This window comes from Sander lucioperca, chromosome 12 (assembly GCF_008315115.2).
Source record: "Sander lucioperca isolate FBNREF2018 chromosome 12, SLUC_FBN_1.2, whole genome shotgun sequence".
NCBI lineage: Eukaryota > Metazoa > Chordata > Actinopteri > Perciformes > Percidae > Sander > Sander lucioperca.
The window spans coordinates 21,798,309-21,824,066 of NC_050184.1; the positions used below are offsets into that span (position 1 = coordinate 21,798,309).

The 25,758-nt window shown below is 43.8% G+C and overlaps 1 protein-coding gene across 1 annotated transcript; it reads right to left on the reverse strand.

Moving 5' to 3' along the window:
- Window positions 1–25,738, reverse strand: LOC116059175 (ladderlectin-like). Its single transcript, XM_031312127.2, has 6 exons — window positions 25,729–25,738; window positions 24,754–25,107; window positions 21,249–21,252; window positions 19,645–19,648; window positions 1,088–1,177; window positions 1–135 (listed from the first exon to the last, which is right to left on the reverse strand). The coding sequence occupies exons 1-6, from the start codon at window positions 25,736–25,738 to the stop codon at window positions 1–3; spliced, it is 597 nt and encodes a 198-aa protein (XP_031167987.2).
- Window positions 25,739–25,758: the final 20 nt, after the last annotated feature.

The following is a 25,758-nucleotide window of genomic DNA, read 5'->3' on the forward strand; positions in this document are numbered from 1 at the left end:
TTACAGCTCATCCCTCTTCCTCCTCGTCTTGTTTGTCTTCTTGTCTTCCTTGCGGAAGACTTGTCCATCGGCCTGCTTCCTCCAGCTCAGTTTGATGTTGTCGTCTAGCCCCTGGGCCCTCAGCTTCTGTTTCAGCTGAGACACAAAATAAGGGCGTAGGTTTAGTTTCCACATGGGGGGACGGGGGGAAATTATAACCAGGGCCGTCCTTCAGAAAGTTTTCAAAATTCTGGTGAATTTATATGCTTTTTATTGAGCAAATGTCTTTATGTATGTAAAGGAAATTGTTGTTTGACTATTCAGCGTGCCGATGTGCTGCAATAGCAGCAATTAACAGAATGACTATTATCCCCCATACTTATCATTCTGCCACATTTTTGTCCTGCTACTAGTCACAGAGCGTTGCCAACACATGCACACAAAATACATCAAAACGTTTGTAATGATCGGCAATGGTGTGCTATGACTTTTCTAAGAGATTTGCTGCGCGGTTCAGTCTTCGGGAAATCGCTTAACATAGCTCAAAACAACCCCACTTTGGGGGATACTGTAGTGCCATACTTTAATGTAGAAAATGTATTAAAGGTTTAAACCAAAGACAAGACTTTGGCCTTTATTGGGCTGAATGGGCATTCTAATATCAAACACGGTTTTTACCAAATCAAAACTCCTCCACGTCATCACTCACAGAGAGACATATCACATCCTGTACTAGTAGTTAGACTGGACTCATATATACTTTCTTCTCTTCTTCATACTTTTCTCAGATTGCTGGATTGTATTTGTACATTTTTCTGGTGCGTTTGGTGTCAGATAAAAGCTTGATTCATAATTAGTTCTTATTCCCCCACAGAGTGCCACTACTAGACTCTTTACTTGTGCACAAAGTTCATGTCATGTATCTGAAGTGATGTAATGTGTATAATATATGTAGCTTTTAAATGTTCTTATTTAGCTGTATTTGTTGTTCTAAGTGTTTCTTTATCTGATTCCTCCTCACACGGTTTCTTTAATGCTAAAAGGTGAATAAAGTTGTATCTTCTTTTGGTTGTTCTGTTTTCGCATAAAAGTATAAAACATGATTTACCTGCTTCAACATGGCCTCCATCACAGCAGGGTCATTCAGATCCAGATTCTTCTTGTTCTCAAACTTCACTTTCATCACTTTCTTTGACACCTCTTTGTAAAAATCAAACAAACTTTATGAGTTCAAACATTTCTGTCTGGATAATAATCAGCATCCTGTTCATTCCTCATCATCAGTTTAGACAATAGATTCAACACTAACTTATCATCTGCAGCTGATCACCACTGCATGCTAACTTTACTAACTATTCCATGGAAATGATCCACATCATCATGTTCACATTTACTCTCCACAACTTGATGTTTTCTCTTGTTTTTGTGTTATTCTCATGTGATGCTAAAGTAAACCTGAATCTAAATAAAGGAAGATTTTCGCCCATTCTGTTAAAAACATCTTGAGAAAACTGTATCATCAACTTCAAATCCTTAGAATTGAAAAATCTGAAATTTATTTTTCTTTATCCCCTCTAAGTCAACAACAACAAAATGGTCTATTTACCTGCATTTATAATGAGTGTTAATATAACTGAAAACACAATTTTTGTGTTCTCATAGACAAATGTTTCTGTATAAAATTATAAAACTGCAGTTTGGTCATGGCTCATGAATTCTACATGTTGACACAAGGAAAAACAGATGAATCTGTTACACTGAGCTGTCCTTGAAATCCCTACATTATGCTTACAAAGTTGTCCAACAAAATAAACATAAATACATGTTATTGATATGACCTGTATTGTGTAATCAGCTATATTGACAATCAATATGAGCGATCACAGCAATCAAAGCAGTGTAGGCGCCTGTAATAATCCACACTAAGACTTGAGATTCACTCACTCTGGAGGAGCACTGGGGTTTGATAGCATTTTATCAAATCAAATTGATTGTGAATAATTTCTTATACCTAATCAGATCAATTTGGTTTTTAGCTTTAAACAATTATGGGTAACAGAAGCTATAACAAGACAGAGTCTACAGACATGCTAGTTGTTGAGATTATTTTAAATTTGGAGTGGTGGAATCGACTGACTGACAGACACTGTCATTCAGAGTCACACAGCTAGCTAGCTAAGCCCTGAACAGATAAAAATCACTTCCTGCCAGACATATGGTTGCTATTTAGATAAGCGACTTTCTGTTTTGTATATGATTCTTTGCTGATATTAAAAGACAGAAGAGACAATTATTTTTAAATAATAATAATAATAAAACCTTAATATAAATGTAAAAGCTGTCTGAATCCCGGGTTAGCACTCACCTGGACCGTAGCAAATGAACGCTCTCTCCATGTCACAGGGCCAGTCCTCCCAGGTTCCTGATTGGCTGAAGTCTGCAGCCACACAAGTCTCGTTGTTGTTATCAGGTTGCCCGTTCTTCCAGAAGCTGAATGAGGAGGTACTTCCATCTGACCACTTCCAGGAGTCTCTGAAAAGGCCAAACCAGTATAAACCTCCTCCGTAAAGCATCTCCTGTATCTTCTGGTTCTCTGTGATGTTTCTCACACTGGCCAGGTCTGTGTAGTGATCTCTGCAGTAGATCTGGGCTGCAGTCCATGTCAGGGATTTGGGGAAGATGACAAAAGTCACATTTGACCCTACAAATGAAGCACAGAGAAGTGTAGAGGCAGCATAACATACAACCTCCACATCTGTGATTCATGTCTTTATAATATCTACAATAAATCCACTGAGATATAAAGAACCACATCAGATTGTTGTTTTTCTGCATATGAATATTTCCTCAGGGTTATTAAACATACATGTTCTGTTTATATTGTAAGATGTGTGCATGTGGACATGCACGAGTCCAATCTCTATAATATAATATGATATGATATGTCTTCCTCTGGTGGTGATGCTGATGAACCACTGAGCTGTTGTACTGCTCTCATTCCTGCCGTCTTATTATCTGCTGCTCAGTCAGCTGTAAAGCTCTTTGAATGGTACTAACCTGTGTGAAAGCTGCTTTTTGTCAGAGTGACTGACTGATACTACAGAGTAGGCCTGAACGATTAATTACATTTGCGATAATATTGCGATATGTTAAAACGCGATTTCCTAATCGCAAAGGCTGCGATTTGGTCACGTGACTCCAAGAGCAAATCAGTCTGCACCCGCAGAGAAAGCATCAACTAGCACGCTAACGCTACGCCGTACCTGGAGCAGATTTGTCATTCAAACAACTCTGAGTTGTAGCTTAAAACTTTTACAGCCATTTTAATAAAATGAAGGGTTTTATTCTGGCTCGAGTCCATACATGCAGTTAATGGATACAGACACGCAGAACTGAAGCCTCGGTTAGCAACCATTAGCTCTGATTAGCGGTTAGCTCCAGTTAGCTAGCTCCGTTATAAATCTATGGAGTGGAGGAGAATGCCACGGGGAGGGGTAACAACCAGACTCTGAGAGGAGAGGTAACAACCAGACTCTGAGAGGAGAGGTAACAACCAGACTCTGAGAGGAGAGGTAACAACCAGACTCTGAGAGGAGAGGTAACAACCAGACTCTGAGAGGAGAGGTAACAACCAGACTCTGAGAGGAGGGGTAACAACCAGACTCTGAGAGGAGGGGTAACAACCAGACTCTGAGAGGAGGGGTAACAACCAGACTCTGAGAGGAGAGGTAACAACCAGACTCTGAGAGGAGGGGTAACAACCAGACTCTGAGAGGAGGGGTAACAACCAGACTCTGAGAGGAGGGGTAACAACCAGACTCTGAGAGGAGGGGTAACAACCAGACTCTGAGAGGAGAGGTAACAACCAGACTCTGAGAGGAGGGGTAACAACTAGACTCTGAGAGGAGGGGTAACAACTAGACTCTGAGAGGGGTAACAACCAGACTCTGAGAGGAGGGGTAACAACCAGACTCTGAGAGGAGGGGTAACAACCAGACTCTGAGAGGAGGGGTAACAACCAGACTCTGAGAGGAGGGGTAACAACCAGACTCTGAGAGGGGTAACAACCAGACTCTGAGAGGAGGGGTAACAACCAGACTCTGAGAGGAGAGGTAACAACCAGACTCTGAGAGGAGGGGTAACAACCAGACTCTGAGAGGAGAGGTAACAACCAGACTCTGAGAGGAGAGGTAACAACCAGACTCTGAGAGGAGGGGTAACAACCAGACTCTGAGAGGGGTAACAACCAGACTCTGAGAGGAGAGGTAACAACCAGACTCTGAGAGGAGGGGTAACAACCAGACTCTGAGAGGAGAGGTAACAACCAGACTCTGAGAGGAGGGGTAACAACCAGACTCTGAGAGGGGTAACAACCAGACTCTGAGAGGGGTAACAACCAGACTCTGAGAGGAGGGGTAACAACCAGACTCTGAGAGGAGGGGTAACAACCAGACTCTGATAAATGACGTTCGGGGAGCTTTCACAGCAGCGTGGCCGCGTTGTTTCAACGGTTTTATTAGTACAGTTAATCCCACGGCAAGACCAGCAGCAGCATGCTACTGCTAACGTAACAATAGCCTCTCTGTCTCTGAGTGTAACGTTGACGCTGTCATGCATGTGGCACACAACTTCATGAGGGGAGGGAGGAGCTGGAGGCAGCTCCTCTGTGTTCGCTGTAAAAAAAAAATACACCGTTGTATATACTGTATATACTATATTTTTACTTATTTAACTGTCTAGTAAAGTTCAAAGACGGTGTTTAAAAAGTGCAATCCACATGTTTACATATGTTTATTACAGTAAATGATAATTAAATGTAAATACTACTAAGTGTGGTAAAGCCACATATTTGTGTTTATATTTCTGCAATCTGCACTTTAGTTTGTGTGAGTTGTTTCTGACTTTCATATGAATGTTACACCAGGCTTGGTCAGTGCTCAATATACTGGGACTGAAGTAGTTAAATAAAAGATGTCATTCATATACATTCATGCATCACCTAATTTCATCATCACATACAGGCCTGGCCTCCAGGAAAGAACAGTTTGTTTAATCTATCTAATCTTGTATTGGTCATACTATACAATGATTTATTGCTTGTCTTTGTTGAATAATACAGAAGACAAAGAGCTTAAAAAATAATTGCATAGTGAATCGCAATCTCAACATTTTTGGAAAAAATCGCAATTAGATTATTTTCAAAAATCGTTCAACCCTACTACAGAGGCCCGAATAATGAAAACAAAGAGGCAAAGAGAAGCAGAGAAGGGAAACTTCACTAGTTAATATTCTCACCTCTGACATCTGCACAGATTGGATAACGATTGTTGTCACAACCGAGGTTGTACCAGGGTCCAACAGGATACATCCCTGTGCAGATTTTTCCACTGTATCCAGCGTCTGGTTCTCCAGGCCCCCATCGTCTGAACTCCGTCTCCCCGGGTTTGTAGAAACTTGTGCTGACAGTGACCACCTCCAGCTGTCATCGTACAGTCCTATCCAGGCTCTCTGATTGTGATATAAAGAATTAGACTCTAGCTCTAGGTTTTTGTTGAAGACCAGATGTTTACCTAATCTTTCCATCTCCAGTCTTGATACTATCAGTCTGATCCTCTAGGACTCCTTCATTCTGTTACCCTCCTTTAATAACTCATTACCAGAGATATAGATGTCACCAGGGGCGTCGCACCCGTGGGGGATGTGGGTGTTTTAACACCCACACTTTTCCCGGTGAGAGGGTTATATTGCCTGAGTGAACAGAACTGCGTCCATAGCAGCGCTCTGTTTTTCATGGAAACGGTGTGTTATACTTCGCAGCGGTCTTAACAGACCGCATTCTACATTGGAATTCAACCAATAGTCCAGTAATTTTAAGAAATGTAATGTAAGTATCTTTAGTGTTTGCCGTACATTTGTTATCACCATTAATGTGTTACATCATTGTAAAGCTTAAAGGAGAACTCCGGGCAATTTACGTTAATCTTGATCACTATAAGTATGTGAGTGACTATGTAACTACATGGAAACGGGCCACATGATGCCTGTTTCTTGTACAGTAATAGCGTTACTGAAGGCTAGCTCTAGCTCCATAGGTTACTCCAAGCTTCTTCCCTTGTGAACACCTCCGCTCTTCACTCTTCTCACACCACGCTCCGATCTGCACACTGCTGTTTACCTTTTCCTGCTACAACTGAAATCCCACGGGACTTCAGCGCAAGACTACAGCCAGCCTTCTGTAACGCTGTTACTTTACAAGAAACAGGCATCATTTGTCCCGTTTCCATGTAGTTACATAGTCACTGATATGATCATAACCACTACAGTGCTCAATTACCTATTTTTGAGGGGGAAATAAACTTTTTTCGCCGCAAAAATTTCGCCGCGAAAGCATGAACTGTCCTCTGGAAGACATCCACCAGACCAGCGGGCGCTCGTGGATTGTTGTCGGCCGCGGCAGGTGAGGAAGGCGGGGAGGAATTAGGAGGATGCCGGTCGGCCCTGCTAGCCTGGCTAAGGCAACAGTTCACCACTGCAGAGACTTCACCAACGCCAGATGGATCGCACACAAAATGGATATATATGCTACAAATACACAGGGAACTGCTGCTTGATGATTATTACTGAAGCCTGGCTGAACACTCACTCATCCCAGACGGCAGCTAGCAGCTAACAGCTAGCAGCTAACAGCTAGCAGCTAGCAACTAACAGGGTAGGTGAATTTAAACAATGTCTGAGTTGAAAACGCATCTTGTTGTCATGTAAGGGCCCTGTTCATGTTGCACAGGCATTTTAATTGCATTTTGTGTCTGTTAAGAGGCACAAAGGCACTCTTTATGATATGCCCCCAAAAACCGTTTTAGCTAAGTGGGAGCTCTCGGCATTAGCTGCAGCAGCTCCAGTTAGCTAGCACAGATTTGGCTCGTTTTTTTTGCTATCGATAGTACTCACATACTTATAGCGATCAAGATTAACGTAAAAATTGCCCGGAGTTCTCCTTTAACTCTTTAATGCTGCTGGTACAAATTGCTATCGTAATTAGGTAGATACAAACCGAGCTAACGTTAGCTAACTGAACCTATCATTTAACATTAGGCTGTTAGCTAGCTAGCTAGGTTGTCTTTTGCCATTTGTGTTCGTAAAGTTTAATGTCCGGTGGCATTTTCATCTCTTTTTATATGCCGTTACTGTAGCTATATGCGTAACGTTAGCAGAGATTTAGAAAATGGTGTGTTTATCAGTTGTAACTACAGGACGGGAGGTAACTGCACCTTTTTAACTTCACTAGCAACGTTAAAAAGAAAGTAGTAGTAGGAGTAGTTTCCCATGTAAGAAGTATAACGTTCCGTAACATTAGCTACGTTATAGCATTCATAATAAACGGATAAACGGATCATAATATAATTACGTATGTGCTAATTTGCATAAATAGCACAACAGATCTAAACATTGGGTATAGCCAGGTGAAAATGTCTTGTTGACATAACAGTAAAAGACTTAATGTAAAGGTCTGAATGGAACCCATTTAGGCTACCCATGAGCATTAATACATAGAGGCAGGAAGAAGTGCTTTAAACCAGTATTGATTATTGAGTGTATTAAACCAGTATTATTATTGCAGAGATGGGGGTTGGGGCTGAGTCAGTGGGACTGTTTCTGGGGGATGAGTCTGAGGGAAGAACAAGGGTAAGGAGAATGCAGAAGACAAAAGGTAGGTAAAATAAAAAGTGAACCCCCACAAACCCAGCCCCAAACCCCATCTCTGCAATAATAGGCTATTTAATAAAGGCTGGTTTAAAGTACTTCTTCCTGCCTCTATGTATTAATGCTCATGGGTAGCCTAAATGGGTTCCATTCAGACCTTAATATTAAGTATTTTTCTGTTATATGTCAATAAGACATTTTCACCTGGCTATACCCAATGTTTAGATCTGTTGTGCTATTTATGCAAATTAGCACATACATAATTAGATTATGCTCCGTTTGCCCATGTTAACAAACATAATAAATAAAACAAGTACGATTATCCATCGTTTTTATTGTTAATAAACAAATCATATCCTTCCCCCTCACTTTTGAAAAGCTTGCTACACCCCTGGTTGTCACACGTTTTTTTAGGCTACAACATTTTTTGTCACATACGTCAAACATCTCCTCACTATCTGCTAGCTGCCTGTCCCCTGAACACACTGTAAAAAACACGGTCTCTGTAGACAGCCCAGGCTCCACAAACAGCAACAAAAAAAAACCTCCGCCAACCTGCACAACGAACCATAACAAACAGTCTTCCAGCCAATAATCAACAAGGAGTTGGTTGAGTCATGAATGTGCATTGTGGAAGTAGCCTACTGGCTAATGCTGCTGCAGTGAAGGCTCAATCAGCTCCTTCTTGTCGGTTATTGGCTGGAACACTAATTGTTCGTGGTGCAGGTTGGCGCAGTTTGTTTTTGTTGCCATTTGTGGAGCCTGGGCTGTCTACAGAGACCGCGTTTTTTTTTACAGTGTGTTCAGGGGACAGGCAGCTAGTGGATAGTGAGGAGATGTTTGCTGTATGTGACGAAAAATGTTGTTCCCTTAGAGCACCTTTAATGTCTTTTATCAACTTGCTTCTATCGCTGCCTCTTGGCCAGGTCGTCATGTAAATAAGAATTGATTATCGATTGACTTTGTTACGTCTCAGAGAATTTGAGGACCCAAAAGCAGGGAGCAGGTGAGAGTGGTTTGAGCTGAAGGATTTATTACACACAAAAAATATTCTACTTTTTCCTGCTCTACATTTAGTTATTAGTTCCTATGGAGGGTTTCAAACCTGCTGTCAGAAAGACTATGAGATGAAAGAGAGAAAAGTGAACTCACGTAGCTGTTGTTGGAGTAGAACATGTTGTCTAAATTTGCCGTGTTGTTCAGGATCTTCATAACCTCCATGTTGTCTACAGTGGCCAGGTCTCCGTCTTTCTCTCTGCAGTATCTTTGGGCTTCAGTAAAGTTCTTCCTGTCATAAACAAAATAGTACTGACGTCCAGCAGCTGATGAGACAGCACTCAGCCCTGTAGGGACACACACACACACATAGAGCAGATTTAATATTTTATACTATATTAATACACAATATTATATTTCAGTTACACCAACAGTGTGTGTGTGTGTGTGTCTCTGTGTGTGTGTGTTCATCTGTGTATGGGTGTGTTCGTCTGTGTGTGTGTCTGTGTTCGTGTCTGTGTGTGTGTGTGTGTGTGTGTGTGTGTGTGTGTGTGTGTGTGTGTGTGTGTGTGTGTGTTTGTGTGAGTGCGCCTCGAGAGATAGAAATGCAGGTCACAATTCCCTCCCTCACTGGACACGGACATGGACACACACACACACACACACACACACACACACACACACACCTTCAGCCACCTACCCATTAATACATTCATGCAAAAAATAAATATGTATCAAAATTAATGTCGTTGCTAATCATTAACTTACTCCAGACTGAAAAGAAAAATAAATTCCCCCAGCATTTAGTATACTGAACATAATTCATTTTCACCTGTTTTTCATTAAAAACAAGTGACTTTATGTACATAAAGTGGCATTTAGAGGGTTAAAATTCTAAATATGAATGGGTTTTTAGTAGTTATGATCAGTTAAAATATTTAACTCAGTGAAAGTGGAAAATAATATTGATATAAAGTATTTTTTAAAAGATTATTTCCTTGGCACTTTAGGCCCTTCTAGTGACAGACAGACATGTAGGGAAGAGAGAGAGGGGGGGGGGGGGGGGTGACACACAGGAAAGCCTTTCTGGCCGGAATCAGACCCACGACCTCCGTGTCAAGGACCGAGCCTCCACACATGGGGCCCCCCCTACCACTAGGCCACCCAGGCAGCTATATCTTTCCAGCAGTTGTTTGAAAGGGGACATGTTTGTCCTCTAAGGTAACAAGAGGAACATTTTAAAGTGAGGCCCAGCTGATAAATGTGCTGTATAACTAAACATGACTTGACTTAAACATAAGATCATAATTTAACTAAAGTGAGTCATAATATTGTTCTGATAAGAGTTCTGTAGCCACAAGGATATATAGATGTGTAATAAGACTATAAACATTAATAAAACCTAATAACCACTCACCTGATGCAGCCATGATGAGCAGAAGAAGTTTGTCCATCTTGTTTGCTCTCCGTCCTCCTCACTGTGTGACTTCAGACAGGTCGCTGCTCATTTAACTCATCGTTCAGGATTGCTTGATTTCATGGAAATCAGAGGAAATAGTTATTTGCATGTTAGGGATCTTTGTTGGTGACCTTGAAGCTGAGTTCTTGAGAATTAAACTTTGCTTTAATCATTAAAAATGTAGTGTATATTAAGATTTTGCACAGACAAACTTGCTTGTACAGCAGATTACGATGGGCTAGACTCAATATCAGTGGTGAGATGTAGCGTTTTGTCTTCCTATTCTAACCCATCAACACAATTTAACAACACACAATGGATGAAATACATCTTATAAGTATCTAATGGAGAGGTAAGTGAGCACACTGCTGTCACTGAAACAATACGACATGTAGGTGAATATGTTACACTGGTAATTAATACAGCTACCATAAACATTAACTCTGAGCGAACCTGCTCACGTTAGTAATGGAGTTACACGTTATCAGTTAAGGACATTAACGTCACATAGCACAGCGAAAGTGCCGAGCCACAGTGAAACAAACAATTGTTGGGCGCCCAGATAGCTCAGTTGGTAGAGCGGGTACCCGTATATAGGGGTTTACTCCTCGACGCAGCGGGCCAGGGTTCGACTCCGACCTGCGGCCCTTTGCTGCATGTCATTCCCCCTCTCTCTCCTTTCACATCTTCATCTGTCCTGTCAAAAATAAAGGCCGAAAATGCCCAAAAAATAATCTTTGAAAAAAAAAAAATAATAATAATTGTATACAGGAGAGGGAATCGAACACACAACCGTCACTGACACAATGTTTACACAACAAAACAAGTCTCACCGACTGTAGAAGCTATGAGTGGGTCCGGAGCGTCCGCCAGTCCGGGGCTTCGTCTGAAGCCGAACGGCAAATACACCGTCCCCTCCCCTGAAGAGGGACAGCTCGGTCGCAGCCTTTGGAGGGCGAATAATCCGCAATTCGGACCGAAATCGCAAGGCTACAAGCGGCGAGCTTAGAAACAATCAATAATCCACAGTTTTCAACTAAAGCAAATGCTAATAATGCCATAGATGGCAGACGACCCAAATAGCGAGAAGATGAAAAAGGAACGAGCTCGGCGTTGACACCGGAACTTAATACCTTGGCCAGGGTCACCCCGAGGTCACAGCTGACTTTGTTGATATAAATACTTGATCTGCGCAAGCACGATGCGGAATATATTCGGTGTTAAGCACTGCCTCTGGCAGTCAGTAAGGATGAAATAGAATTGTAGATAGAAATAGAAAATGTTAGATATGCGGGTTCTAGCTGTCAGTGTTTCTAGGGACACCTAATCTGTAGCCCTGCCTTAGCTCTGAAGCTAGCCGAGCTCTTCTGCCTACATGCAGATTTTTGTCAGGTTGACGGTCCAGTGAGTGAGTCAGAGATAGTAGCACGAAAGGACGAGCATGGCGAGTGGTGGCGACCCACAAGAGTTCCCCGCTGGCCTCTTTAAGATCGCAAGTTTGGGAAAACTTGGAGACTGTATGGCTGCAGCCTGGAACCTCCCGTCTCATGCCGTCGTCTCATGCCCTCGTCTCTTGCCCTCCCGTCTGGTGCCGTCCCCGCCTCGAAAACTTCGGTCTTCAGGTCAGTTCCAGTAGTAGGCTACAGGTGAGAGAGTGGTGGATAAGACGAGGACTGTGTGTCGGCGTTGTTCAGCAGTTATTGGTTATGTGAGTGGAAATACATCTAACATGCTAACGGATATCCGACGCCATCACCCAGATGTGTCAGTCACTGGAACGAGACAAAACAAACTGTCCAATTTCTCCTCCCTCCAGGGCTTAACCAGCCTTTAGATACAAATAATTAAAGTTAAATTAAAGGGAGAAGAGCTTGGATGAAAATCTGCTCCCTCAGTTTCATAAACTGTACGCACGGATTCATAATCCGTGCCCTTGGTTTTATAAAAGTGAGTAAAGTTGGAAAGATATTCACAGATTCAAACTTCGGGGATCAATTACTCTATAGCGAAATGTTATGAAATCACAACCGACGCATCTTTCCTACCGTAGTAAGGTAAACAACAAGCTACAAACTCATTTTCATCAAAACGAGCCGTCCTCCAACCTGGAGAAATAACATTAGTCTCTAGTAGCAACCGGCGGTGAGACGGCTGTAAGACGAGTGCTTAGGGACCGTCTACAAACTACAACACAGACACAAACATATCTATTAATTTAATGATTAAATAAGGTAGTGTCTGTGTGTCTGAACACAGACGAACACACCCACACACACACACACACACACACACACACATATAGTGCATGTCAGCACAAAGTGTGTGTGTGTGTGTGTGTGTGTGTGTGTGTGAGGGTGCCTGTGTATGTGTGTTTGTGTTCGTCTGTGTGTGTGTGTGTGTGTGTGTGTGTGTGTGTATGCCTATGTCTGCGTGTGTGTGTGTAGGGATTAGGGAGGGAATTTGAATTTCTCTCTTTCGAGCTGCACATACACACATGCAGCCATGATGAGCAGAAGAAGTTTGTCCATCTTGTTTGTTCTCCGTCCTCCTCACTGTGTGACTTCAGACAGGTCGCTGCTCATTTAACTCATCGTTCAGGATCGCTTGATTTCATGGAAATCAGAGGAAATAGTTATTTGCATGTTAGGCAAGAGCACATCTTCCCAAAAACATGTTTGATGCCATTCTGTTTAGGCGGTGGGCCGGACCTCGAAATTAGGAATTTAATACTTACCTCACCGCTGTGTACGTTTGTTTTTGCTGAGGTCATGTAAAAAAATCATAAAAGTACTACAGACATTGTTTCCAACTTTGTTGTATGCACATTGGACGCAACATGTCCTTACAAACTCTTACATTTTAAACCGACAAAACAGCAGGATTACTAATCATAACGTTAGAAAACCTCCGGTTTCCTTGACAACCAAAGTAGATAGTGACCAAAGATTCGAGAGCGGAGCCCAAGGAATCTTTGTCGGTGACCAGGAAGCTGAGTTCTTGAGAATTAAACTTTGCATTAATCATTACTACGGTCAGAAACACTGTGCCAAAATATGAACAATAACGTCGCTGTCAACAGGCTTATCTGCTAATGTTAGCTACCGACCGTTGAAACCATCCAGCAAATAGACGGTACCGTAGGGTGCAGTTACCTGAAACCGGTGATTTAACGTCACCGCTCATTTTACACACAGTTTAACAACAAAACAAAACGCTGAGGGAACATTACTACGTTTTTCATGTTGATTTTGAGCGGTATGCACCTCCACTAACCTGGAAACGGTTTTAAACAGTAACGTTACAGCGTGTCAGAGGAATACAGCGTCTCCTGACAGAGAACAAACTCGCTTGTAACCTGTATGTAGAATATACAGTATAATATCCAAGAAAGAGATAAAAGAACTACACACCCTGGGATTCCACTGCCCGAAACAGGCAATGGTAGTATTTTTGGGCGATTACAACACACAAACTATTTACTGAATTCTAGAGAATCCTATGTCAGCTCATGTGGGAACACAGCATTTTGATGCTAAAACATTCATACTTGAATTTGAAAACAAAATTTGAATGTTTACAGAGCTGCAAATATTAATCTATTGGTCGGAGAGTTTGAGTCATTTTTATGCGTGGGCTCCACGTTTGGTCAGATCTGAAAGTCAAAGTTGGTCATTGTGTGACTTTGGTTGTAACTCAGCGATGGAGGCAGCGGTAGAATCTCCCGTGTTCTGAGAGGTTAAAGGGATTTGTCCTGCTGTGGACGTATGTTCAACACCTAAAACATTGTGTTTGCTATATTTAAAGTGTTTTAGCTTTCCCTTGCTGTCAGACAGCCCTTTACGACGGGGAAGTGAAGCTGTTATCTCTGCTCTCCTCAAAGCCACCAGACTCCTTTGACAAAAGCAGTCATTTTACCTCCAGAACACGGGAGGCAATATCTCTTTTTCAAGGATGTTGATGGTATGATCTGTCAACGCATTCTCATAAATGATATCATACAAAAACTTAAGCAAACCAATTAGTATGATATATATGACTGAACAGCATGATGTCCCGTACCTTTCAGAGCACTTACAGTTGAGTTTAGCTGACAACAAGGTGAGCATCATGCAGCAACAACAGTTAAGTTTAGACACCAAAACCACTAGTTAAGATTAGAAAAAAGGTGGTGGTTTGGATTAAAACAGCGATGGGTGAAAGTCTTCTGGGACATCAACACCCGTTTCGTGCTAGCGTTCACATCATTAATTCGTTAGTTTACCCTGTACACTAATTAATGTACATGCAGCATTGCTTACCTTCACATTACAACTATGATAGTCTCATGTTACCTTCCTCCACAGCTCTGCAGAGGAAGGTCTGGCTAGTCCACACAGCATTCCTGGATGGGAGAAAACCGTGCTGTGGTTGATTGGCATTTCTTTAAACCAATCACAATCATCGTAGGCGGGCTAAGCTCCGGACGGAGCCACAGTGCCTCTGCTAAATAGTCTCAGGAAGGAACTTGTTTTGGTGCAACGTGTACGTTGAAAAGTAGTTTTAGTCGTGCAACAGAAAACTCAGATTGGACAGATAGTCTAGCTAGCTGTCTGGATTTACCCTGCAGAGATCTGAGGAGCAGTTAACCATAGTCCTCAGAAATCCACCAGAGGTTAGAACGCCAACACAGAGACAGAGGAAGGGGACGGACATCCGGCCCAAATGAAGGACATCTGGCGACACCGGAGCAATCACAGAAATGAAATGTAGTCGATATAGACTACGACTTTGCTAATTTAGCTAACTTTAGCTGTCAACAAGCACACTGTCAAGCACTACGGCTGAGTGCAGACTGCCATGTTCCCACTGCTGATGCTATGACTGTTTGAAATGATCTTGATGCCAGTATTTGTAATGTAGCGAGGAGTTTAACAGCTGCTGGAATGGAATGTGAACACTGAGTCAGAGATATGATGTCATCTTTGATTTCTTCCAGTAACTGTGATATTGCATGGCTGCTTAATCTGCAACACTTAATGATTTTGTGTTCACTCAACTGAAAAAATGTGATCCTTGTGGCAGCTCGTCTCCTTGGCCTATGTCTTCGTCTTGATCGGATTACTGCTGCCATTTCACCAGGAGGAATATGCCAGGAAACCTGCTTCCTGGTTTACACCTGCTTTTAAGAGGCAGAGAAGTCTGCACTTTTACCTCAGTACAGCCTGTTTGTACATACCTCACTATGCTTTTACGCGCACGTTGCGAAACAAATCGGCCTGAAGTGGGCGCAAAAGCGTTAGTACATCTGCATCCCACTCTCCAGCTGTCTTTAGCAAAACTATCCTCAGGCCCAGAAGATCATTTCAGAGCCCCCCCCCCTCCATGTCCTGCACCCTAAGTACCAGCTTCTCCCTTCAGAGTATCCCGGTGAAGGCTTGATGGCTTTACCAACTCCTCTGTCCCCCTGTCCATCAAAGCCCTAAATGGCAAACCAGCCAGAGCTGCGTTCAAACTGACTGCGTCGGCCGTCAGACGGGGCGGTGAAAACACAGGCCTTTCTATTCATTTTAGATGGGGGGTAGTGCAATTAGGCTGCAGCGGTGGGGAGCCGGAAAAAACTCAGTTGGCCCGCGGTGAAAAGTTAAGATGAGTCAACTTTTGTAAAAACACAACCTATGTCAGGCTGCGGTGGCTGATCATGTGAGCGTGGAGCGAGTGTTTTGAGGCGGTGTGAGAGTCCCGTACAGGAAACAGGAAACATCACTGCCTCTATCTCTGCCACAAGGAAGTTTTAAAACACCAAACACAAGCTCTGAACTGCCCGGGAGTTTGTAGAACAGCTGACTGTTTCCTCAGTCCCTCCGTCTCTTTTCTTTCTCTCTTTCTCCAGGAAATGATGCTGCCTTCAAGAAAATGAGAACAGCCTGCCGTTATCCCCCTGTCCATCAAAGTCCTAAATGGCAAGCCGGCCTGAGCCTAACCGCTGAAATGCTGATTTTATCTTAACCACACACAATGTAAATCATGACTTTGTCATGAATGATCAGGCTGCTTACCCTTACTGCACATATTATGTACACTATTATGACGTGCCGTACAACGGCAGTGTGCAGTTTTGTTGGCTCTGCATGTGCTACGAGTGTTTTTATGCTACGGGTGTGTCCATGCAGAATAGTACCAGTCTGTGTACTGTGTTTGTTTGTGTGTCTGCTCTATGTTGTGTTGTATTTCCTAACAGCGGATACTGGATGTGTCCAAGACTAATCTCCTTTGGATCAATAAAGTCCATCTTATTTTATTTTGTTAAGTTGAGCAAGTACATTTTCTGGATTATAATGAAATACTTTTATTAAAGTAACATTTTCAATGCAGGACTTTCTCTTGTATTATTGTAGTTTGACAGTGTGGTATTGGTACTTATTCCACTTAATGTCCATGTATAAAAACATCCATGTCCTACAGAGAGCAGAGCTGTATTGTGCCACATTTAGCCACTAGTTCATTTCCAGAGAAGGATCTGAATACTTCCTCCAACGCTGCTTTGACTTTCTATGCAAACACAGAATGATTTGAATGTTGTAACAAACTCCTGAGAGGAACTGCTGCAAGCAGCATCAACATCTACGTTAGGGGTCAACTCGTTATCGGCCTGGCCAATTATCGGGGAGATAATTGTTAATTTGCAAATTATCTGTATCTGTGTTTTATTTGACCAATAACTGATTAATTAATTAAAAAGTGCTACAGCTCTGTGTCTCTCCCTCCGTTTCTCTCACACCTGAGTCTCACTTAATGCTCCGCCCACAACACCATCTGATTGGCTAGATGTTATACAAGTAATATCCAATCAACACTCATCCCCCCCGCTGCCCCTGACATGCAGCAGCCTCGGGCAGAAGCGTCTCAGGCTCCGGTGGAGTTGGTCACGCTGAGCTTCAAAAGATAAGGCTGCAGGAATTTAAAAAGTTAGAAACGTTGTAATCTTCCACACCGAAGTTGTAAAAACAGCCCAATCCTGTGATCTATTTCTATAATGACAAGCCTGCCCACTTCTATCACTTAAAAAGACAGAATAATGAAGGTTGCAGTGTTAACTAGACCATTAGCATTCAGGGTTCCCCCAGTGTATTACAAGTCTCTGGGAATCATTGTTTAATGTATTTTAAAGTACAGTTACAGTGAGACGGCTCGGTGGGAAACTTGGGCTCTACATACTGCAGTAAAAGTATTAACACACACTGTGAAAATATTCCACTACAAGTTAAATTCTTGTATTCAAACCTTACTGCAGTAAAGGTACTACTACTACTACACTGCCCCGGTATAATGCAGAGAGGGAGAGAGCCCTCTGCTGGCAAGATCTGTGCTAACATCCTAGAGACACACCTGATAACAGAATACAGGTAAGAGACAGGAATACCACCACCACACATCCTAGAGACACACCTGATAACAGAATACAGGTAAGAGACTAAGTCATCATGTGTTTGACCCTTTATGTTTCTCTGAATTAAAGAATGTTTCTGTCTCTTCTTGTTCAATGCAAGAACTCAACTAATAGAAACAGAAAATGCTGAGTCATGCTGCTAACCACCAACTCATGTTTTAAATAGTTAAAGAAAAGATTGAAACTCTTTTTGTTAGTTCATCATTTTCACAACTTTATTAAATTTATAAGAACAAAACAATTTGTATTCAAATTCACTCTTAAAAAACTCTTTTATTTCTTACTAAAATATATTAAGTTTATGACCAAATGTGACAAATAAAAATCCTCAAATCTTGATATTGAAGAAGCTGGAAGCTGTAAATATTTAGTATTTTAGTTTAGAAGATGTTACAGACACATAACAAGTCTCATGACTAACTTTAGGTAAATGTTTAAAGTTTGCATCTCTAATAAGGTGACAGAACAACAATCATACATATAATTACTTTATAATATTACTCTCACATGAAGAAAGATAGTCTGATGAAAATAGATTTTAAACATTCAACACTAAAGATAATTTATATTTTAAACAAATTAAATAATGTTAATGTTAAAACATCTCCACCACAACCTGAAAAACATCAACATCAAATATCAGAAATCAGTAAAACATGTCGGTTATATTTCCACACAGACAATAAATCAGATAAATACTAAAGTCTTGTTTTATTCTAACAACAGTCTGAAGCCCAAATATATGAAGTTTATGATCAAATATAACAAAGAAAAGCATCAAATCTTCATGTTTAAGAAGCTGAAAGCTGGAATATATTTAGTATTTCTGTTATAACTAAAAGTATTAATTGATTAAAACAGTTGGAATAATCCAGAGGTCATCAACCGTTACTATCAACAGAGACATCTTTTTAATTTTAGACTTTTTATTGATCCCCAGGATGGAAATGACTCCACACAGGCCTGAAATACACACATGCTCAGGACCTATTCATGCACAAATGGAGCGATGTCAGAGTGGGGGGGGGCTGCCAGTGCTGGACCAGCGCCCTGAGAGGTTGGTACGGTGCCTTGCTCAAGAGCAGGGATGCACCAGATCCAGGATTGAGCTTCAGATTCAGCTGAATATTGGGCTTTTTGACGGGGTTGGGTTTCTGCTGAACCTCAGAAGTTTTCCCAGTGAACTGAACCCTACGCTTGCACTCTGCGCGCTACGCTGGTCGCCGTAATGACGGCGCCGTTGATTACAGGAAGGTGTTTACGTAGGAGGATCGTTCAATGCAGTAGGCTGTGAGGAAGTGAAAATGGAACTCATGAGCAGAAAAAGTGTAGTTTGGCAGAACTTTCAGTCAAAAGAAGGCCATTCAAGTCCAGCTACATGTTCAATCTGCAATGCTGATTAGTCTGGTGGTGGCGAGGACCCTAAACTATACACAACATCACCGCTGTTACAACATCTGGTATCAAACATCTGAAAGAATACGAGTTGTGATGAAGGAATCTACAGACAGCAGCCAGAATGCAGCAACTTCAGGTACAGCAAAGGAAGGACAGTCACTGTTTACTTCATTAATGAGTTTACTGTGTTAAGGCGCTGACACACCGAGCCGATAATCGTCCGTCTGACAGTCTGGCGAGGTCGGTGACTGGAGTCTGTTCGGTGTGTTCCGTGCCGTCGTCTGTCCGAGGGGCCGTCGTCCTTCATTTTGGCTGATTTGACATGTATAATCGGGGGGAGGGGCACTGCTGGCAGTCGGACTCAATGACCCATCTGATTGGTGGAGAGCTAACCAGGAAACGGGGAGCAGGATGAGCGTGACTACAGTCTCTCAAAATCTGATGAAAATCTTTTAAAATGACCTTTGTTGATCTGAAATGAAGACAGATTCAGCAACTGATTCAACCCGTTCTCATTCCGAACTCGTAAAATAAGGACGTTTGGACAGTGGCTGTCAGCGTCTGATGCGACGAAAAAGGCGTCTTTCAGCGTGTTTGTGTAACGCCCCGGGGAGAGCAGCAGTTAGAGAGGATTTAGAGAGTAGTATGTAAGGAGGTTGGTTGGGGGGGTGGATGGGTCAAACACAGGACTTTCACCAGGAGAGAGGGGTTCACGTCCCGCTGGTCACGCTCGCTATAGTCGCTTTTTTTTTTCCTCCCGCGTGTCACAGAACCGTACACCCACCCACGGCCCTTTCCTTAACATAACTGCGTCAAAAGGGACGGCAATAGTCCCGACCAAGACCGTTTACTTATAGCGCTAAAGGAGACTTTTAGCGTCAATAAGAACGACAAAGGCACCTGACCAAGCGTCCATATTTTACGAGACGAGTGTGAGAACGTGTTGGAAATGAAGACAGATTCAGCAACTGCACGGCCTATTTCTCTCTTCAAATGTTTTCAGAAACACGTTTCGGTGAACTATTTTAGTCCAATATGAGATCGTATTCTGAACGAGCCGCCATGACAGTCTGGCTGTGAATTTCTGGAGAAACCAGACCCACGTGACGCATTCGTCCAATCAGCTGCTGGTTTTTATTTTTGGGCAACAATCCAGATTAGCGCCACCTGCTGTCATGGAGACGTATTACGTCTCGTCTCTTCAGTGTGTTCTGAGGAACTTTTTGATCAACTCAGAGAGACTGATCAGTCACACTGGCTTTACTGCTGAGGGTCGGCCGTCGGCTCTGTGTGTCCACACCTTTAATGGACTGAGGATGGGAGGAGGATTCAGCAGAATCTTAACCAGTGGATTCGGTATTCGGCTGAACCCCAAAAATCTGGATTCGGTGCATCCCTACTCAAGAGCACCTTGGCAGTGTCCAGGAGGTGAACTGGCATCTCTCCAGCTACCAATCCACACTCTGTACTTTGATCCGTACGGAGACTTGAACCAGCGACCCTCCGGTTCCCTACGGACTGAGCTACTGCCACCGAGCTCCTACTGATAATAATATGCTGATGTTGGTCTTTGGACCGTTGGATACATTTCTTAACGTACGTTTACTTTGTGAACCCAGAGAATGTTTGGAATGAAGACTGGAGACGTACGGAGGCTGGGATGCAGATTTTAGTTGACTAAAATGTTATGTAGCCTAAAATAAAGAATGTAAGAATCACTACAACAATAATAAATGAAAACTAAACTATTCATTACATATAAGTTATTGTCACTAAAGAGAATAATGGATGAATCAGCTGATTGTTGCAGCTCTATTCTGCTCCGTCACATCTTTGAGGAAAGAAACAGACTTTTCTCTGATGAAAACAGACGCAGCAACTCAACATTACAGCTCATCCCTCTTCCTCCTCCTCTTGTTTGTCTTCTTGTCTTCCTTGTGGAAGACTTTTCCATCGGCCTGCTTCCTCCAGCTCAGTTTGATGTTGTCGTCCAGCCCCTGGTCCCTCAGCTTCTGTTTCAGCTGAGACACAAAACTTATCTTATTAGTGGTCCAAGCCCGAGGGGGGTCCAGCGGATCTGTGAACCCTATTGTTTTCCCAGAGATTATTTTTCTGATGAGGCTTGGACCCTGTCATAACTGATGCAGTTCTAGTCTTATTTGTTTATTCATGAAGTTAAAACAGTATAAAACATGATTTACCTGCTTCAACATGGCCTCCATCACAGCAGGGTCATTCAGATCCAGATTGTTGTTGTTCTCAAATTTCACTTTCACCACTTTCTTTGACACCACTTTGTAAAAATCAAACAAACTTTATGAGTTCAAACATTTCTGTCTGGATAATAATCAGCATCCTGTTCATTCCTCATCATCAGTTTAAACAATAGATTCAACACTAACTTATCATCTGCAGCTGATCACCACTGCATGCTAACTTTACTAACTATTCCATGGAAATGATCCACATCATCATGTTCACATTTACTCTCCACAACTTGATGTTTGGTGTTTAGAGTCCCGGGTTAGCACTAGGGAGGTAACGATGGTTAAATATGGATAGAAATGTGTGAAGATAACAACCGGTTGAGATAAGAAATGAATGTTGATGCAGTTTTTAAACGTCCTAGAGCGTAATCTACTTTAGATTGACCTCGTTTGACTTCAGACGTCACTACGTCTTCTTAGTTTATTTATTTGAAGAGATTTGTTTCTATTAATTTAGTTATTTAGATGTGGGAAAAAACGAGGTAGAGATGATGTGACCCTGCCCGGAGGAAGCCCGGGGCCCCCGTCTGGAGCCAGGCCCAGATGGAGGGCCCGTCAGCGAGCGCCTGGTGGCCGGGTTTGCCACGGAGCCCGGCCGGGCACAGCCCGAAAAAGCTACGTGGCACCTCTCTCTCCAACCCATGGGCCCACCACCTGTGGGAGGAACCGCTGGGGTCGGGTGCGTTGCCACATGGGTGGCAGTGAAGGTCAGGGGCCTCGACGGACCAGACCCGGGCAGCAGACGCTGGCTCTGGGGACGTGGAACGTCACCTCTCTGTGGGGGAAGGAACCGGAACTTGTGCGGGAGGTGGAGCGCTACCAGTTGGATCTGGTGGGGCTTACCTCTACGCAGAGTCTCGGTTCTGGAACCATCCTCCTGGATAGGGGTTGGACTCTTTTCTTCTCCGGAGTTGCCCAGGGTGTGAGGCGCCGGACGGGTGTGGGGATACTCACAAGCCCCCGGCTGAGCGCCGCTACGTTGGAGTTTAATCCGGTGGACGAGAGGGTCGCCTCCCTACGCCTGTGGGTTGTGGGGGGGAAAACTCTGACTGTTGTTTGTGCGTATGCACCAAACAAGAGCTCGGAGTATTCGGCCTTCTTGGAGACCTTGAATGGAGTCCTGTATGGGGCTCCAGTAGGGGACTCCATAGTTCTGCTGGGGGACTTCAACGCGCACGTGGGCAATGATGGAGACACATGGAGAGGCGTGATTGGGAGGAACGGCCTCCCTGATCTAAACCAGAGTGGTTGTTTGTTGTTGGACTTCTGTGCTAGTCATGGATTGTCTATAACGAACACCATGTTCGAACATAGGGATGCTCATAAGTGTACGTGGTACCAGAGCACCCTAGGCCAAAGGTCAATGATCGATTTTATAATCGTTTCATCTGATCTGAGGCCGTATGTTTTGGACACTCGGGTGAAGAGAGGGGCAGAGCTGTCAACTGATCACCATCTGGTGGTGAGTTGGGTCAGAGGGTGGGGGAAGACTCTGGACAGACCTGGTAAACCCAAACGGGTAGTGCGGGTGAACTGGGAACGTCTGGAGGAGGCCCCTGTCCGACACACTTTCAACTCACACCTCCGGCGGAGCTTTTCGTGCATCCCTGTGGAGGCTGGGGGCATTGAACCCGAGTGGACAATGTTCAAAGTTTCCATTGCTGAAGCTGCGGCGGGGAGCTGTGGTCTTAGGGTCTTAGGTGCCTCAAGGGGCGGCAACCCACGAACACCGTGGTGGACACCGGTGGTCAGGGAAGCCGTCCGACTGAAGAAGGAGTCTTTCTGGGATATGTTATCCCAGGGGACTCCGGAGGCAGTTGCAAGGTACCGAAGGGCCCGAAGGGCTGCAGCCTCTGCCGTGAAAGGGGCAAAGCAGCGGGTGTGGGAGAAGTTTGGAGAAGACATGGAGAAGGACTTTCGGTCGGCACCAAGGTGCTTCTGGAAAACCGTTCGCCACCTCAGGAGGGGGAAGCGGGGAACCATCCAAGCTGTGTACAGTAAGGATGGGACGCTGCTGACCTCAACTGAGGAGGTAATAGGGCGGTGGAAGGAGCACTTTGAGGAACTCCTAAATCCGACTAATACGCCCTCTATGGTAGAGGCAGAGCTGGAGGATGATGGGGGATTGTCGTCAATTTCCCTGGTGGAAGTTGCTGAGGTAGTTAAACAACTCCACAGTGGCAAAGCCCCAGGGATTGATGAGATCCGTCCAGAAATGCTTAAAGCTCTGGGTGTGGAGGGGTTGTCTTGGTTGACACGCCTCTTCAACATTGCGTGGAAGTCGGGGACGGTGCCTAAGGAGTGGCAGACCGGGGTGGTGGTTCCCCTTTTCAAAAAGGGGGACCAGAGGGTGTGTGCCAATTACAGGGGTATCACACTTCTCAGCCTCCCCGGTAAAGTCTACTCCAAGGTGCTGGAAAGGAGGGTTCGGTCGATAGTCGAACCTCAGGTTGAAGAGGAACAATGTGGATTCCGTCCTGGTTGTGGAACAACGGACCAGATCTTTACTCTCGCAAGGATCCTGGAGGGAGCCTGGGAGTATGCCCAACCGGTCTACATGTGCTTTGTGGATCTGGAGAAGGCGTATGACCGGGTCCTTCTCCAGGTAGGGAATGAGTCTTTACCCCAAGTGAAGGAGTTCAAGTACCTTGGAGTCTTGTTCGCGAGTGAGGGAACAATGGAGCGGGAGATTGGTCGGAGAATCGGCGCAGCGGGGGCGGTATTACACTCAATTTATCGCACCGTTGTGACGAAAAGAGAGCTGAGCCAGAAGGCAAAGCTCTCAATCTACCGGTCAGTTTTCGTTCCTACCCTCACCTATGGTCATGAAGGCTGGGTCATGACCGAAAGAACGAGATCCAGGGTACAAGCGGCCGAAATGGGTTTCCTCAGGAGGGTGGCTGGCGTCTCCCTTAGAGATAGGGTGAGAAGCTCAGTCATCCGTGAGGAGCTCGGAGTAGAGCCGCTGCTCCTTTGCGTCGAAAGGAGCCAGTTGAGGTGGTTCGGGCATCTGGTAAGGATGCCCCCTGGGCGCCTCCCTAGGGAGGTTTTCCAGGCACGTCCAGCTGGGAGGAGGCCTCGGGGAAGACCCAGGACTAGGTGGAGGGATTATATCTCCAACCTGGCCTGGGAACGCCTCGGGATCCCCCAGTCGGAGCTGGTTAATGTGGCTCGGGAAAGGGAAGTTTGGGGTCCCCTGCTGGAGCTGCTACCCCCGCGACCCGTTACCGGATAAGCGGAAGAAGATGGATGGATGGATGGATGGATGTGGGATTTGTTTTAAACATCTAACTTTGTTCTTTAAGATAAAATATAGTTTCAGAGTCACTTTTGATAAGAGGACACATCTGTTCTGCACAGTTTATAGAAATAAAGGAAGATTTTCACTCATTCTGTTAAAAACATCTTGAGAAAACCGTATCATCAACTTAAAATCCTGAATCTAATCGTGAGTTGAGTATATCGTTTCATCCATATTGTCCTGAATCTAAATGTAAAAGCTGTCTGAATCCCGGGTTAGCACTCACCTGGACCGTAGCAAATGAACGCTCTCTCCATGTCACAGGGCCAGCCCTCCCAGGTTCCTGATTGGCTGAAGTCTGCAGCCACACAAGCCTCGTTCCCGTTGTTGTTATCAGGTTGCCCGTTCTTCCAGAAGCTGAATGAGGAGGTACTTCCATCTGACCACTTCCAGGAGTCTCTGAAAAGGCCGATCCAGACTTGAAAGTATCCTCCAGCCACCTCAAGCACCAACTCCTGTATCTTCTGGTTCTCTGTCATGTTTCTCACACTGGCCAGGTCTGTGTAGTGATCTCTGCAGTAGTTCTGGGCTGCAGTCCATGTCATACGGGTGTTGGTGAAGACAAAAGTCACATTTGACCCTGAAAATGGAGCACAGAGAAGTGTAGAGGCAGCATAACATACAACCTCCATCCATCCACATCTGTGATTCATGTCTTTATAATATCTACAATAAATCCACTGAGATATAAAGAACCACGTCAATAAACTAATGAATAACTTTATTTACCAACAGTCTCTCCACATTAATAAGAAATGTCCTTAAATCTACAAAACAATCTAGGAAACAAGATTATATTGTTGTTTTTCTGCATACGCATATTTTCTCAGGTTAATTAAACACACATGATCTGTTTGTATTGTAAGATGTGTGCACGTGAACATGCACGAGTCCAATCTCTATAATATAATATAATATGTCTTCCTCTGGTGGTGATGCTGATGAACCACTGAGCTGTTGTACTGCTCTCATTCCTGCCGTCTTATTATCTGCTGCTCAGTCAGCTGTAAAGCTCTTTGAATGGCACTAACCTGTGTGAAAGCTGCTTTTTGTCGGAGTGACTGACTGATACTACAGAGGCCTGAATAATGAAAACAAAGAGGCAAAGAGAAGCAGAGAAGGGAAACTTCACTAGTTAATATTCTCACCTCTGACATCTGCGCAGACTGGAGGAAGGCTGCTGTCACAATCAACGTCGTACCAGACTCCATTATAAGCATAGATATAATAA